We start from the raw sequence: 17,697 nt of genomic DNA, 5'->3' as shown, positions 1-17,697 counted from the left end.
GTATTTGCACTGATGTTATTTCTGAGCAATATGTTGTGTTATGTAAGATTTTATGTAGTTACACTGACCCTGCCCTAATGAAAGAATGCCCTCTATCTCATTCCAGATTGTTTGATCCTCAATAAACACCCAGCCTCTACCCACGGTGGGTCCCACCCCTTTCGCACTGCGGAGTTAATTCATCATATGTACACTATGACAGCCGATCACGGTGATTGGCTGGCGGGGTTAGGGAGGGAGGGGCGGGTTGGAAAAAAAAAAGCAAATGTATTACAAAATAAATAAAATAAAGATTTATAAAAAAAAAAAAACATCCTGGGAGTGATCATAGCCCACCAACAGAAAGCTCTGTTGGTGGGCAGTAAAGGGAGGGATCACTTGTCTGCTGAGTTGTACGGCCCTGCAGCGAGGCCTTAAAGCTGCAGTGACCTATTTTGTTAAAAATGGCCTGATCTTAAGGGGGGTTTAAGCCCTTGCTCCATAAGTGGTTAAAAGAATACCACTGCAACCTCGTGGCACGCATGCGCGGAAGTGTATTTAAACAATACACTTCCACATACCCAAAGCAGGAAGTGATGGCAAGCGCGCATCACGCTCGTGTCACTTCCTGCTTGGCTGGTGGCCAGACAGGGAACACCGCGCAACCGCGTGGTGTTGCCCGAAGGCATGTTTTTGACGGTGTGATGCGTTGCATCGGCGCGACGCACCGCATCACTGTCGCTGGTTTCTGGGGTGAAACCAGCCTCTGGCATATTGCAGTGAGATTGGTAAAAATTGCACCGCACCAAGTGTAAAAGCAGCCTAAAGATACATTAAAAGATTTCCTGTAACTGAAACAATACATAAGCATACTCTACCTTGTACTGTGGAAGAGACGCATCAATTTGTAATCCTAGAATGTTGATAAAAATAGACAAAAGTAAATCATATTTTATTTGATTACAGCTAACCTAAAAAAGCACCGCAACAACATATACAGGAATGTAATTCAGTATTAGGGATACCCAATTTTACATGAATTATCCTGGTAGCATCAGACTCACTTCCTATATGTATATATTACTGTATTTGGTTTGTAGCCCTGCCAGCAATTTTTGTTTAGCCTAGGCTATTTAGTTATGCAGTCTTCTGCCCCTGCCCCAGAGGACTCTGGGAGACTGGGTGATGTTTCTGCTCACTTGGAGCACACGATAAACAAACATTCCCCAGTGATGCACCTTGCCAGCAGTAAAGATGTGGCCAGCCGTAAAAAATTTTTAACAATGTGAATCAGGGAGAGAAAAGATTTTACAATGGACAAACGCTGACTAAATAATCTATCATTAATATTGTAAAGAATTTTTAATAATTCAGCAGTAGTCAGTAAAGTTCCTCTTTAATCTTCCTGGCGGTAAGCCCGAGCTGAGCTCGGGCTATGCCGCGCAGGAGGATGTCTCAGGTCCTGCAGGGCTGATTTGCATACTTTTTCTTTTTTTGCAACACGCAGCTAGCACTTTGCTAGCTGCGTGTGCATTCCGATCACCACCGCTCCGCGCTGATTCACCGCCGATCGCCGTGCCGCACCCCCCCCTAGACCCCGTGCGCTGCCTGGCCAATCAGTGCAAGGCAGCGCTGAGGGGTGGATCGGGACTCCCTTATGTCGGTGACGTCATCCCGCCCCATCGCCATGGCAACGGGGGAAGCCCTTCAGGTAATCCCGCTCTTTGAACGGGATTTCCTAATCAAAGATCGCCGGAGGCGGGGGATGCCGCTGTACAGCGGCTATCATGTAGCGAGACCTAGGCTCGCTACATGATTAAAACATTTTTTTTAAATAGTGCTGCGCTGCCCCCTGGTGGTTTCTAATAGACCGCCGGGAGGGTTAAGACAACAATTTATGGTTGAGAATATTGTTCTCCTCCCTATTATGCTCCCTGGGAAGCCGTTCCATTGTTCAATGTGTATTGTCTCTTCTCCAATGGCGTAGCTAAGGAGCTGTGGGCCCCGCTGCAAGTTTTACAATGGGGCCCACCCCAAGCACTCTATACATGGCCGTAACAATCACCCCTGTGACCCCTGCCATTGCGGGGGGCCCAGAGGGTTTGAGGCCTCTCCCCAACCGCAAGGGCAGCCAATTAGCAAAAAGACCTCCCTGCTCGCTCACAAAAAACATGTGCAGGAGCGTGTGTCATTTTTTCCCGCTTCCGGGTGCTGCTTCACAGCAGAACACTCTCTGCTGCCGTTTTCTGGCTCCTGATCACGTGACCTGCATGAGGTTTGAGGACCAAGGGGACCCATGCTATCATTTTTGCAGGGGGGTCCTATTAAGTCTAGTTACGCCCCTGACTCTATACATAATGTATATGGCACACCAAAACCTGCCAATGGCAACTACAGTGTCAGAGGTGCAAGAAGAGGATGGTGAACAGTTTGTTAAAGAGAACCAGAGATGAACGTTTCACACAAAATAAACATATCAGTCGATAGCTTGTAAAGAATAAATGCTCTACCTGATAATTTCGCCGCTCTGGTGTGCCTTTTTTAGTGTTTTTTTATCCATTATTGCTCCAGGAAAAATCAAATATGGCCGCCGGCTCATATCCCTTCTGCTTCCGGGTTATGAGTTGTTCTGGATGTGCTGTCTAGGCTATATGAGACTATGCTGCTATCTAGGCTATATGAGACTATGCTGCTATCTAGGCTATATGAGACTAGGCTGCTGCAGCCTTTCATCTGTGTGCTTTCATTGTGGTATGATGTGCAGCTGCCTGTAGGAAGTGTCTCTCATAGGAATGAAACTGCAGTCATCATCATTATCTATGCAGACAGAGCACACAGGATTCATATTGCAGCCACACTTGTCTGTCCAGAGCTTCTCTCTCAGCAGGAGCAGCCCCTCCCATGTCATCACAGCTCTCAGTATGCAAAGCAGGCAATCTGAGCCAGGAGGTGGCGGGCTTGGGCTTGAAAAGACCCCACAGAAGAGTGACTCAGCTATAATGATTCCAGGTCAAACCTAGACTGAGCCAGTCGGGGATTCTTATCACAGCTGCTAACAGACTAATTAAGCAGATAAGAATGAAACTAAAAGCAAGGTAGGTGTTTACTGTCATGTTCCCACTGATAAATGTAATAAAATACATGAGGGTGCTTCATCTCTGGTTCTCTTTAATGATTACTACTATTCAAAGTATCTATAGAAATGATTATTATGAGCACAGGACCAATAGAGAGCTAATACTGTAGTTGAGGGAGGGCCCTTTGGGGCCCCTCTGGCCCAAGGGCACCGATGCGGTCGCAACCTCTGCAACCCCTATTGCTACGCCCCTGCTCTTCTCCTCTCCCTATAGCAACAACAGACACATTGAGCTGCTAGAGCAGAGCAAGGTGTCTGTACAGCGCTCGCCTCCCAAACTGCTGCCCGAGAGAGACATTGAGTCCTGATCTCTTCAGACAATAAACACCATGCATGTTAGCCTAGCTTTAAAGTGTACCTGAAAAGAAAAAGTGCCCCTTGGGAGTACTTACCTTGGTAGGGGAAGACTCTGGATCCTAAAGAGTCTTTGCCCGTCCTCAGGATCCAGTGATCCACGAAGATCCGCCAATGAGGGTTTGTCAGTGTTGTGCACAGGCACAGTAGCGGCTTTCCTATGGGCTCTGGCATTAATAGCCAAGCCTGATTGGGTCTGCTCTGCCGCTGAAGTGAGTACCCCCTGGGGAGACTTTTTTCCATACAGCTTTACTTTAAAACAATTGGGAATTGTAGAAATAAATAAATAAACCAGATACTTACCCAAGGAGAGGGAAGGATCTGGGTCCTATAGAAGCTTATCTCCCATCTCCTGGTCGCCTTGTTGCAGCGGCAGCTCCTCCATTTGAATCTCCTGCCACGGGGACTTTGGAAGTCTTTGGGAGCCGGGTCCTCCTGAAGACAGGTGGCGCCATACTGTGCTTGCGTGGGTGCGCTCACAAGAGAGGGCACTCGCGCATGCTACTGCTCAGTAAGGATGGGCCAGTCTTTGGGAGCACTCGGGCTCCTGAAGACTTCTGAAGACTTCTTTGCGGCAGAGAGTGCAGTATTTGACCAAATTGGTTGAATACTGCTACAGGGGAGCCAGCGCTGGAACGGGAGAGAGGAGAGGGAAGGCTCTACTGGGCCCAGAGCCTTCCCTCTCCTTAACTAAGTATCTTGCTTATTTTTTTATATATTGATTCCCATTCACTAAGCTTTGTACACATTTTAAATCCCTGACACTGGAAAAGACTTTTAAATAATCTTATCAGGCATATTGATTGATTTCCTGCAAATTGATTGTTCTGTTCTATGGTCCTTTTTGGTCAGTCAGAAGCAATCCATCCCCACTGGGTACCATTAATTCTATCAATAAAAATCCATTCACATAAAAAAACACAAATAGAAAATGTATTTCAGAAAAAAAGAATTATCATGAATCTAAATGTACAGGGAGTGCAGAATTATTAGGCAAGTTGTATTTTTGAGGAATAATTTTATTATTGAACAACAACCATGTTCTCAATGAACCCAAAAAACTCATTAATATCAAAGCTGAATATTTTTGAAAGTAGTTTTTAGTTTGTTTTTAGTTTTAGCTATTTTAGGGGGATATCTGTGTGTGCAGGTGACTATTACTGTGCATAATTATTAGGCAACTTAACAAAAAACAAATATATACCCATTTCAATTATTTATTTTTACCAGTGAAACCAATATAACATCTCAACATTCACAAATATACATTTCTGACATTCAAAAACAAAATTAAAAACAAATCAGTGACCAATATAGCCACCTTTCTTTGCAAGGACACTCAAAAGCCTGCCATCTGTGGATTCTGTCAGTGTTTTGATCTGTTCACCATCAACATTGTGTGCAGCAGGAACCACAGCCTCCCAGACACTGTTCAGAGAGGTGTACTGTTTTCCCTCCTTGTAAAGCTCACATTTTATGATGGACCACAGGTTCTCAATGGGGTTCAGATCTGGTGAACAAGGAGGCCATGTCATTAGTTTTTCTTCTTTTATAACCTTTCTTGCCAGCCACGCTGTGGAGTACTTAGACGCGTGTGATGAAGCATTGTCCTGCATGAAAATCATGTTTTTCTTGAAGGATGCAGACTTCTTCCTGTACCAATGCTTGAAGAAGGTGTCTTCCAGAAACTGGCAGTAGGACTGGGAGTTGAGCTTGACTCCATCCTCAACACGAAAAGGCCCCACAAGCTCATATTTGATGATACCAGCCCAAACCAGTACTCCACCTCCACCTTGCTGGCGTCTGAGTCGGACTGGAGCTCTCTGCCCTTTATCAATCTAGCCACGGGCCCATCAAGACTCACTCTCATTTCATCAGTCCATAAAACCTTAGAAAAATCAGTCTTAAGATATTTCTTGGCCCAGTCTTGACGTTTCAGCTTGTGTGTCTTGTTCAGTGGTGGTCGTCTTTCAGCCTTTCGTACCTTGGCCATGTCTCTGAATATTGCACACCTTGTGCTTTTGGGCACTCCAGTGATGTTTCAGCTCTGAAATATGGCCAAACTGGTGGCAAGTGGCATCTTGGCAGCTGCACGCTTGACTTTTCTCAGTTCATGGGCAGTTATTTTGCGCCTTGGTTTTTCCACACGCTTCTTGCGACCCTGTTGACCATTTTGAATGAAACGCTTGATTGTTCGATGATCACGCTTCAGAAGCTTTGCAATTTTAAGAGTGCTGCATCCCTCTGCAAGATATCTCACTATTTTTGACTTTTCTGAGCCTGTCAAGTCCTTCTTTTGACCCATTTTGCCAAAGGAAAGGAAGTTGCCTAATAATTATGCACACCTGATATAGGGTGTTGATGTCATTAGACCACACCCCTTCTCATTACAGAGATGCACATCACCTAATATGCTTAATTGGTAGTAGGCTTTCGAGCCTATACAGCTTGGAGTAAGACAACATGCATAAAGAGGATGATGTGGTCAATACTCATTTGCCTAATAATTCTGCACTCCCTGTATATGTTATATTCTAGTCCAACGCATATAGAATGCGCATGTTTCAACATTATTTTAGATGAAAAAATTACCGTGAAAAAAATATCAGCTTATACACTCTATATATTGTCAAAAGAAATTCCCATCTGTCACCTAAAAAAAATGTTTAAATTGGCTAGGATGACTTTCAATGGCATATTGTCCCACTTAAAATCAGAATACTATTAATTCAAGAAGATTTATGGGGTCATTTTTGCCCTCCAATGTTACATGAGACCTAGGAGTTCTCTGCAGAAGGTCGGTTTATATTGGCTATATAACTTTTATGCAGCCAGGTTTTCATTACTTTTTTTTTAACCACTTAAAGGACTTCCGAGGCCAAAATGAAGAAAATGACACTATACCTTTTTATTAGCAGAATCCACGGAAGACGTCCTGTGCGTTCCCCGCTCCGTTCCGCTGTCAATGCAAGCCTTTCCGTTCCCACAGGGCATGGCCCGACCCCACCGAACGGGTCGCATCGATTCCACCTCTAAGATGGCCGCCGCCTTGATCCGCGGCTGCGCAGTACGCTTTGCCGCGAGTGTGACTGCGCAGTGATGTGAGCGCGCCCGATGTACACTTGGGGAGCATGCCCGGGACCCACTACGCGGTGGGAGGCGGGCTAAATGTAGCGCAGTCGCACTCACGGCAAAGCGTACTGCGCAGCCGCGGATCAAGGGGGGGGCCATCTTAGAGGTGGAATCGATGCGACCCGTTCGGTAGGCTCGGGCCATGCCCTGGGGGAACGGAAAGGCCTGCTTTGACGGCGGAACGGAGCGGGGGGCGCACAGGACGTCCTCAGTGGATTCTGCTAATAAAAAGGTATAGTGTCATTTTCTTCATTTTGGCCTCGGAAGTCCTTTAAGTACCAGCAGTCTCTGCCCCCTTTAGGACGAGAGACCGCTGGTAGAAGAAACGTCGGAATAACAACAAATACCGACGAATTGCCGCATATACCCGCCGCAACTGCCGTCCATGCTGCACGCTGGGAATCTCAGCCACCCACTCTGCCGTCTCTATGGTGGCAGAGTTCCTGCTGTGAGACGGTCAGGAGCCGCTTTCATTGGTTCCTGACCCTGCCTATCAATGTAGGCCAATGGGAACGGCTTACATTGATAGACAGGGTTAGGAGCCAATTAAATCGGCTCCTCACCCGCTCACAGGGCTCTGCCGTTCTAGAGACAGCAGAGTGAGTGAGCTGTGGCAGGGAGACAGCGGCGAGATTGTCAAGAGTGATGAAAGCGGCGAGAATGCACGGCATCGTGTATTAAAATCTACGCCCTGGCAGCCAGATAGCCATCAAAACAGAGCGCAGATTTCAATTTGCACGGTCACAGTTCCTTTATGAACTATCCCAGGGCCCAAGCTAGCATATTTACCTCTGTGTAAGAGTTAAACAGAGCTGTGTAAATAATAATTAATGGATATTGATGTTACCTGGTAGCAGGATTGTATGCAGCGGCATCACCTGAACCCCATGGATGGGATATCTCAGAGGGGAATTAGAGGGAGCTACAATAACTCTATGAATCTTCCCTCTGCAAAAAAAATAAAAAAAAAATAATAGTAATTCATACATTGTAATTGTCTAATCAGCCAATCATGCGTCAGATGTTCTGTGCATGCGTAGGTATGTATACACCGCCGGTAAGTTGGGTGCAGGGTGAGCCAAATGACTGCTTACCCTGCTGCTGCTCAAATTTCCAGAGCTATACCAACTTGGAGGGAGAAGTAATTCAGAGTGCATACTATAGCACAAGTTCTATAGCAGCGCCCAAGTCAGGCACTAAGCACTTGCTTCATCTGTGAGTACATTCATGCAGATAGAGATCAGGAGTTTCACTTTTTATTCAGGCACCAGAATGGGGACAATTGTGACCTCAGTGATTGTGTCCACAATATGCTTGTTGATGTCAGATAGGCTAATTTTCATATTTCTGTGACTTCTGATGTGGGATTCAAACGCACAAATGTTTCTAGTTGAGCTCAAAGTGGTGCGAAAAATGAAAAAAAAAATCCAGGAAGATGCAGTTCTGCCGCCAGAAATGCTTTGCTGATGAGAGAGTGAGGCTGGATCAACACTACTGTATAAGCGCTTGTGTTTGATTCATGCCTGCTTAGCGCTTGTTAAAAAAACATTCACGTTCATTAAAATTGTGGTGATCGTGTACGTTTTTTGCATACGCAATCGAGGCAATCACACTGATTTTTATGCAAGTTCTACTGCGATTTTAATGAAAGTGAATGGAAATGATTTTAACAAGTGCTCAGCAAGTGCTAATCAAACGCAAGCGCTCACAAAAGCACTTACAGTGTAGATCCGGCCAAGTGTACCTGAGACGAGGGGAAAAATTTGATTTATACTTACCTGGGACTTTTTCCCCGCTCCTTGTAGTCTATCAGCTTCCTCTTTGTTTTCAACTTTCCCTCCACTGTGCTGCTGTCACCCCTGTTAAAGCGCAGGATGGACTGAGTTGTGGGCTACTGCACATGCGCTTTCCTTGCCGTGTGCCTCCCTGATTGCACTCCCTAGGACAGGAGCATACTGTACAGACATGTAACTTTGATGCGTGATCAAGGAGGTGAGCGGCCCGGAACACCGAATGAGCAGTACCCCTGGGCCATGGACTAATTTGACTGCAACAGCACAATGTATCAAACCGAGAGGACACCCTGGGAGCTGACAGACTACAGGGGGCTGGAGGAAGCCACAGGTAAGTAAAAATCCCCATCAAGTTTACTTTAAAGGCTTCCATACATTGGTCGATTGCCACCAAATCGACCAACATATAGATCCCTCTCTGATCGAATCTGATCACAGAGGGATCTAATGGCTGCCCATACACTGCACACAGATTTTGAATCGATTTCAGCATGAAATCAATTGACAACCTGTGGAGATGCCGCTGCCTCGCCTCCACTGGCCAGCAGCAAGTACATCACGTGTCAGCCGGCGTGAATCCCTGGATCAGTGCTGTCCCTTTCTCCGGCTGGCCTTCTTCTCCATCTTCTCTTCACTTCCTGTCCCGAGGGAACTTCAAACAGTAGAAGGTGCTCTACTGTTTGAACTTCCCCTTCTCACAGGACAAGAAGTGAAGAGGAGATGGAGAAGAAGACCAGCCAGAGAAAGGGAGAGCACGGACCCAGGGACTCTCGCCGGCGGACAGATGATGCTTTGCTGTGTCGGTCATCGCCGAATTGAACGCTGCTAACGACGCGATCCTGACCCGGCAACGATCAAGCAAAATTTTCGGCCTGGACAGATCGACTAAATTGATTGATTTCAGATGAAAATCGGTCAACAATTTACACAGCAGATTCGATCACAGTGATCGAATTGCCGGGAAAGTGACTTAGCGTATGGGTACCTTAACAGAAAAAATGGCCAGACAGATTCAAGCTGATAGAAATGCGGCAGTCATTCAGATAGTTAATCTTTACAACTGTGGGGAGAAGCTTATCTTAGAATTCACAAAACATTAAACCAAGTTGGGTTTCCATCCTGTCGAGAAAGAACAGAAAGCTCAGGCTGTGAGCAGAGCTGTAGGCAAGACTGGAAAAATGAAGCCTGGTGTAATGAAGTATGATTCCTTCACGGGTATGGTAGGGTCACTGTCACAGGACCCCTAGTGGCCGGACCGCACAATGCCTTCCAATCGGTTTCAGCACGCAGACCATGCAAGCTGTGGTCTCAATCGGTGCGCAGAAACCCGCTGGAATTTTGGCAGCAGACCGACTAGAAGGGAGCCTGTGAGTTACGGTAATTATAAATTACACACTATTTCAGGGTATAACTGCCACCACCTCTGTTACCATGGGACAGAGGAGCCCACTGACTGGCTGATTCTAGACCTGCAAATAAAAACAGTTAAACACACGCTATTCTGTCTAGCTAGCAACAATAGTAGCGACTCTTCAGAAGTCAGGGTTCAGTTTGTGCGGCTGAATAGCAGGGTAGCTGAATAAACAAATGACGTTAGCGTCATTTATTAAAACGCAATATAAATAATTAATAAATACAGACAATCATGAAAATCAACAATTATAGAAACATTAATAGCCAGTATGAAAATAAAAGGGAGAAAATACTTAGAGTTTGTGGAAATATGTCCTTCTGGGAAAACTCACAAAGTTCTTGGTTTCAGTTCAGTAGCAAAGCCCAAACAAGCTAGATGCCAGCATGTCCTCAAGCTGGCAAGGATGTAATCTGAATGATGTTTCAAAATGGAGGACATTGATTTTGGGTCCTCTGCCATTCTTATACCCCTGATCCAGTAGGAGGGAGTGAGGGCGGGAATCGCACACCCCCTTAGAACATTAGATGAGTCCTCCCCAAAAATCATATCTAACCATATATGGGCTCTATCTCACAGATATCTCTATCATCAGGGCACTTTCGGACTGCCTAACTGGCAGCCCTTTCCTCAGAATGTTCTGAAACTTTCTCAGTACCAGCGCCAGGCAAAGCCCAGCATGCTCTGTGAGTTTGGAGGGCCTGGCAACACAGGAAATATGACACATATAGCAGTTTATGGAATATTATATACATCTAGGAGTTACAGCAGGTCAGTTCTAGGTGAAGGCTCTTTGAAGCTAGGACAGCAGGCTACGGTAGTATGTAATATGCTGTTAATTAGGGATGGGACGAAGCCACAATTTCTTTGAATCCGAAAACGACTCTAAAAAGGTTCTCGAATATCTCAAACCTTTTCAATCACCAATTTAACTTATCCTGCACACACGAATTGTGCGATCCGCAGTATAGGTACCCAGGCATAGGTATCCACAGTATAGGTAGCGAGGTAAAGGTGCCTTCAGTATAGCTAGCTAAGTATATGTGCCTTCAATATTGGTAGCTCTCAGATCGGAAGGTACGTGTGCCTTCAGTATGAGTAGCAAACAGGGCTGTGGAGTCGGTCCAAAAATCCTCCGACTCCTCAGTTTAGGATTCCACCGACTCCGACTCCTCGACTCCGACTCCTCTAATTTGCATATTACAATTTTGTTGATTAAAAGTATGTAACATGAAATTCGTCTCTTAACTGCCAACGCTTAGGAATTTTACAAGACAACTGAAGTGAGAAGGATATGTAGACTACTATATTTATTCCCTTTAGACTAAAACTAGTCCTTGGTAAGAGTACTTGTAAAAGGTACAAACCGGAACAAAGAACATCTATCAGGCCCTAGGCAATGTAAGTGTGGGTACATGTAAGAATGATGTGCAGGTACTCTGCAGGGGAATGAGGAGATTGTAAACAGACAACACCTCTGTGTTCAATGTGCACAGCATTCTCAGTGGATTCCCTGCAGCTCTGTGGGGAGTGCATGTGTAGAGTATAGTACTACTGTGTAACAAAGTAAACCTGAGACAGATGAAATTAAAGTTTTATACATACCTGGGGCTTCCTCCCGCCGCCTTCAGGATAATCAGTCCCTCGTTGTCCTCCTCCACCACCTGGATCTTCTGCTATGAGTCCAGGTACTTGAGCCAGTCGGGCGTAGTGCGCATGCACACACTCCGCCGCCAGGAGCATACTACACCTGTGCAGCACTATTGCGCAGGTGCAGAATGTTCCTGGCTGTGGGAGCGGCATGCGGCCAGACAGTGATGACTGGCTGAATTACCAGGACTCATAGCAGAAGATCCGGGTGGTGGAGGACAACGAGGGACTGATTAGCCTGAAGGGGGCTGGAGGAAGCCCCAGGTATGTATAAAACTTTTCATCCGTCTGTTACCCTTTAATTTGTAGTCACCAAACCAAATTTTAACAACATATCAAATTATTTGATTTCATCAGCAAAGGGAGTGCATACATTTGCATAAACCAGCATCAATGCAGAATTATTTCCATCTCGTTGACCATCTCTATTAGTGACACGGCTACACATCAGGCTTTATTCTTACAGCATAGATGTTATTTAGTATATATAAGAGATTCCTGTGTACACATATATACAGTCACAATCAGATATGTACTGTATATCTGACCTTAAAAATACGGGGACTGCTTTATTAAAGCAGCGCAAGCAACTAATTTTGATTGGTTTATTTCATTTTTGTGGACTAAGCACAGCTATTACTGTATATATACTATATATATACACATTCTTTTTAATGACTATTATCTGAGAAATAGAACATTTTATCATATTTTCTATTTTAATTACAGTTACAAATTCATTAGGAGTCGGAGTCGGTGCATTTTTTCCAGACTCCGACTCCAGGCACCCAAAATTGCCTGACTCCACGACTCCGACTCCACAGCCCTGGCAAGGTATAGGGGTCTTCAGTATAGGTAGTGCGGCAGACCTCTTCCATACTTCCGTTCCCTCTAGTGGCCGGACTGGCTTTTACTGATGACGTAATAGTAAAAGCCGTTCACTAGGGGAAACAAGGAAGTCAGCGAGAGGTCTGCCGCTCTGCACTCTGCTCTGTCTGGATAGGTGAGCAGATACTTCTTAACAATGCAGGGGGGCGAGTGGAGGAGGTGCGGGGGGACGGAGGAGGGCAAGCGGGGGGATCGGCGGAAGCGCGGGGACGCAGCGTCGGGATTCGGCGAGCGGTAAATGGCAATTGCTGAATTCGTCATCCCATCCCTACTGTAAATAATTTATTAGAGCAAAGAAGAAATGCTGAGTTTCATTCCGCTTTAACATAAACAGGAACTTGAGCACTGAGAACCCCTCTGTTGTCCTCCCATTGGAAATACCTTTTCTTTAAGTGTTCATACTCCTTTTTACGTCTCTCCGTAACCAACATCAAATCATCAGCAGGCACAAATTCCTTGAGTTGATAGACCTGCCCTTTTTCCATTGGCTGGCAGGCACATGTGTTCTTCTGGAAGACCACAACACTAGAACACAGACACATAAAACAATATACTTGCTTACTAATTATAGCCCTAAATTAATGCTAGGTACACACTATACAATTTTCTGACAGATTTATGTCAGGTCGATTATTTCCAACATGTCTGATCTGATTTCCAATCGATTTTTCGAACAATTTTTTATAGAAGTGAACGGTGCTATAAACTGTTCTAAATCACCTTTTTTCCGGCACCAGCAAACTCATCAGCAAGAGTTGCACACACGACTCATCACAGCAAGCAGGAGATAGACTTTCTCAGGCTTCTTCAATTCTCCACGTTATTTATTCAGGAAACAGAAATACAGATAGATACAGCTCATCATATCCTAGCCAAGCCAATCTTCATGTTTAAAGTGAACCAGAGACGAAGCACCCTTGTGTATTTTACCATAGAAATCAGTGGGAACATTAGAGAAAACATTTACCATGCTCTCTGTTCCATCCTCACTGCTAAAAGTGTCTGTTATCTAGCTGAGATAAGAATCCCGGACTGAGCATTGATTCTGGCTTTGCTATAATGACTCAGCTATAATGATTCCTGAGCAAAGCCAGCAGGGGGCAGGCTTGGACTTGAAGACAGCAAAGAACACAGTCTCAGCTATAATTATTCTGTAGCAAAGCCAGACCGACTGCTTAGTCGGGATTCTTATCTTAGAGGTGATAACAGGCAAATTAAACAGAGAACAATGTAACAAAGAGCAGATTAGGTGTTTACTGTCATGTTCCCACTGATTTATAAGGTAAAATACATGAGGTTGCTTCATCTCTGGTTCTCTTTAAGTTCTTGGCGTTACAGCTCTTGATTACCTTCCTAGCGACTGTAATCAGGTCTTCTTAGATCTATTCTAAGTTACATCTAGACTACCTGTGTACAGCATACATTATATCAGATTACATATAGAATAAAGATACTTAGAGGTCCTAGTCAGCATCTAGGTAGCATGAAGTAGGAAGCAGAGCAGGAATCAGAGACAGAATGCCCTCTGTCTGCCCGTCCTGGGTCTTTAATACCGACTAGGAAAGAGTTAAAGGTGACCTCATCTTCGCCCTCCCACAGACCAGACTATTGGCTGAACCCCCTCGTGGTGTCATAATACCCACCTACTCGATTAATATTTAATGTCACTTTTCCCTTACTTACTGGAATTTGGTATTTTGGTAAACATGGCCTATGTTGATTGTTCTTGTGGTGTACGTGTTGAGGTCAGTGTAGGCCTGTGGCCTTCTTTCAGGAACATGTTCTCGGTATCTGCGTGTATCATCTGCTACACGCAGACACCGAGATGCTTCTGCCTGAATCACAAGAAACTCTATTTATTTTAAAGGCATACTCTGCGGGCAAGCCTTTTACATAAAACTGAGGCCTACTTAAATTATAACAAACGGAAAATCGATAGAAAAATCAATCGGTAATAAGAAAGGACAAGTTGGAAATAATCGATCTGACAGTAAATCTCTAAAAAAATTGCATGGTGTGGTACACACCATGCAATTTTTGAGAGATTTACTCAAAGCATAAGACATTATTACAGACGCACCATTTACAAATGAGGAAGGAAGATAAAATATTTTGGAAGCTCACCTTTCAAATTGAATAAGGAAGGTTTGCACACCTGTTTCATTCATAAAACATATAGCACAAGAAAATGGGTGCTGAGTCTGTAAATCGGACTGCATAAGTAGTCCTACATAGACATATAAAGTAATGACTCGCACACCAGCCAGAGTAAATTGCATAAAGATATGTATTAAAGTGGATTAGCAAAGCCCCATAGGGCAGACAAGCTCATATACATAAAAAAACAGTAGTATACAAAATGACATACAGTGGGGTGGAACAACACAATACCCCTTGGAACAAACAGCCTCCACAGGCAGCGTGATGCTAAGATTGCTAACAATAAACAAGTTCGCTAGTGTAACATGAACATGAACATTCAGCAAAGTAATGTCCCATAGGGGTTAATAATACCTTTAGCCATGAATCAGCACACACTGCAGTTAAGGTAGATTAACGACCAGCTAACGCTGATAGGCGGCGGCTGGTCGTTTGTGGTTTTACATGGAAACGGCCGCTCCATGTCAGTTCTCGGAGGGTGTCTCCGTGAATAGCCTGCGAGCCTCCGATCGAGGCTCGCAGGCTAACTGTAAACACGCGGGGAAAAAATCCCCGCTGTTTACATCAGTACGGTGCTGCTGCACAGCAGCGCTGTAAAGGAGATCGGCGATCCCCGGCCTCTGATTGGCCGGGGATTGCCGCCGTGTGATAGGCTGAAGCCTATTAGAGGCGGCGCAGGACGAATCTCCGTCCTGCGCCGCCCATGGAGGGGGAGGTAGGGAGAGGTAGGGAAGGGGAGGGAGGGAGAAATCGCGCTGCGGAGGGGGGCTTTGAGGAGCCCCCTCTCAGCCACACGGAGCGGCAGTGATCAGACCCCCCCGAGCAGGTCATCCCCCTAGTGGGGAAAGAAGGGGGGGAAGTCTGATCGCCCTGCCTTTACCACGATCTGTGCTGCGGGCTGGAGAGCCCACGCAGCACAGATCTGAGCGAAACAGCCCGGTCCTTAAGTGGTTACATTTGGCTAAAGGGGATGATAATCTAGGTGTATATGTAGTGTGTGTACATTGGCTTGCTGAATATTAAGTGACCCCTAAAACCTGTGTAACCTGTTTTGACTCTTATTCCTGCCTGACTGAGAGGAATCCACCAGACACTGACATAAATTAAAATGTCAAGGATTTATTTGTGACCGAAACATATGGTCAAAAAGTTAAATATCTTACTAAAGAAATTAATTCACAATATTTCTATTTTGTTTACACACATATATCAATGTTATGTTCTTTTCTTCACAGCCGGCGCATCGGTAAAGCTGGGGAAGGAAGTTCAAGTTAAAGAATTCTTACAAGTATGTACTATACACCTGTCTCAACCTATGCTTACATTCATAAACTAGTATTCACCACACATATACCATAGAACTATAGCTTCTCAGCTTGGAGTTTGGGTAAGATTAGGTCTACTCAGCAATTCCAGTCCTAATCAGTTTCTGTCCCTTGCTACCAAGTCCAAGCTAAATTGCTCAGCAAAACCTTTCAAAGCGTACCCAAACCAAACATTTTTTTAATTCAAAATATTTGGTTGCACCACTCTGACACATACAAAGATAAATAAACACTCCTTTAAGCCTATGAGCATTTCAGTGCATGCTTTTCAGCCTTCTCTTTTGATAGCTAGTGTTATACAGGTGGCAGCCATTAGCAATTCCTCCTTTGCTGGACACCACCTACTCCACCAGTTTGCCGGATTCTGTCCCGGAAATATGAAAGGCAGGGAGGGGTTCCTCCAATAAATGTAGAATATTTTATATTTGTCATCGTGCAGCTGAAAAAATCTGCTATTTATTATTATAATTTAGAAAATAGATTTTATTTCTGAAATCTTGTATTTTTAATTTGGGTCCACTTTAACCACTTCACCACTGAGGGGTTTTACCCCCTGAGCACCGGAGCAATTTTCACCTTTCAGCGCTCCTTCCATTCATTCGTCTATAACTTTATTATTACTTATCGCAATGAAATGAACTATATCTTGTTTTTTTCGCCACTAATTAGGCTTTCTTTAGGTGGGACATTATGCCAAGAATTATTATTTTCTAAATGTGTTTTAATGGGAAAATAGGAAAAATGTGGGGAAAAAAATAATTATTTTTCAGTTTTCGGCCATTATAGTTTTTAGATAATGAATGCTACTGTAATTAAAACCCATGAAACGTATTTGCCCTTTTGTCCCGGTTATAAAACCATTTAAATTATGTCCCTATCACAATGTTTGGCGCCAATATTTTATTTGGAAATAGAGGTGCATTTTTTTCAGTTTTGCGTCCATCCCTAATTACAAGCCCATAGTTTATAAAGTAACAGTGTTATACCCTCTTGACATAAATATTTAAAAAGTTCAGTCCCTAAGGTAACTATTTATGTATTTTTTTAATTGTAAATTTTTAATTTTTTTTTAATTACAAAAAAAAAAAAATGGGGAGTGTGGGAGGTAATGAGTTAATTTTATGTGTAAAAGTCATTTATTTGTATGTGAAAAATGTGTAGGGTGTAGTTTACTATTTGGCCACAAGATGGCCACAGTAACTTTTTGTTTTAATGCGACCTCCAAGCGTCCTTCCGGAAGCTCGGAGGAAGTATAAGGAGGCTGGACACGTGAGTTTTTTCTCACAATGATCGCGCTGCCCATAGGAGAGCAGCTGATCATTGCGGGGCTTAGATCAACGAACGGGAATGGATTTTCCCGTTCATTGATCTCTGGGCGAGCGGGCGGCGGCGGTTTTACTAGCGGCGGGCGGCGTGTTTACGAGCGGAAGCGCGGGCAGCGTTGGGAACGCGGAAAGTACGTATTTCTCCGTCCCTGGTTTTTAAAGGATGGAAAAAGGGGCGGAGAAATACGTACGCGCAGGGGTAAAGTGGTTAAAATAGCTTGTGTATGGTATTTGAGCAACTTTCAATCTTTCAGTTATGGAACATCTCAGATTCCTTCCTTTGTGGCTATATTCTTATCTTGGAGATTCACCAGAAATGAGTGACCTTAAAAAAAATAAAAAACAAAATAAACACAAAGAAAATGAAATAAAAGAAATCAAATTAAATAATAAAAGAAATGTAAAAAACAAATAGGGAAATAAAATAAGCTAGAAATCAATGATATTGTCCTCGGGTAGTCAGGGGCTCATTCTTTCTTTCTTTAGATTCCGCATAGGCTGGGGTTCCACAAAAGTAAATGTAACAACAGAGCATAAACAAATG

The 17,697-nt window shown here is 44.2% G+C and overlaps 2 protein-coding genes across 7 annotated transcripts in view; one reads left to right on the top strand and one right to left on the bottom strand.

Moving 5' to 3' along the window:
• The window catches only part of LOC137542301 (ABI gene family member 3-like), a 336,298-nt gene that overhangs the window by 99,816 nt on the left and 218,785 nt on the right, over positions 1-17,697 (top strand). For all 3 annotated transcript variants that reach the window (XM_068264119.1, XM_068264121.1, XM_068264120.1), the window contains exon 2: positions 15,739-15,791. The gene's annotated coding sequence lies outside the window, so the exon portion shown is untranslated. The remainder of the gene's footprint in view (positions 1-15,738; positions 15,792-17,697) is intronic.
• Positions 1-17,697, bottom strand: part of LOC137542300 (beta-1,4 N-acetylgalactosaminyltransferase 2-like) — a 135,484-nt gene that overhangs the window by 74,226 nt on the left and 43,561 nt on the right. For 3 of the 4 annotated variants that reach the window (XM_068264113.1, XM_068264114.1, XM_068264117.1), the window contains exons 2-4: positions 12,725-12,868; positions 7,449-7,549; positions 858-892 (exon numbers count right to left, since the gene is read on the bottom strand). In XM_068264113.1, the coding sequence (XP_068120214.1) occupies positions 858-892; positions 7,449-7,549; positions 12,725-12,868 (280 nt within the window). The remainder of the gene's footprint in view (positions 1-857; positions 893-7,448; positions 7,550-12,724; positions 12,869-17,697) is intronic. The other variant, XM_068264115.1, reaches the window with a different exon arrangement.

This window comes from Hyperolius riggenbachi, chromosome 12, assembly GCF_040937935.1.
Source record: "Hyperolius riggenbachi isolate aHypRig1 chromosome 12, aHypRig1.pri, whole genome shotgun sequence".
NCBI lineage: Eukaryota > Metazoa > Chordata > Amphibia > Anura > Hyperoliidae > Hyperolius > Hyperolius riggenbachi.
The sequence above is the reverse complement of the archived record's forward strand: the minus strand, read 5'-3'. Positions and strand labels throughout refer to the sequence as shown.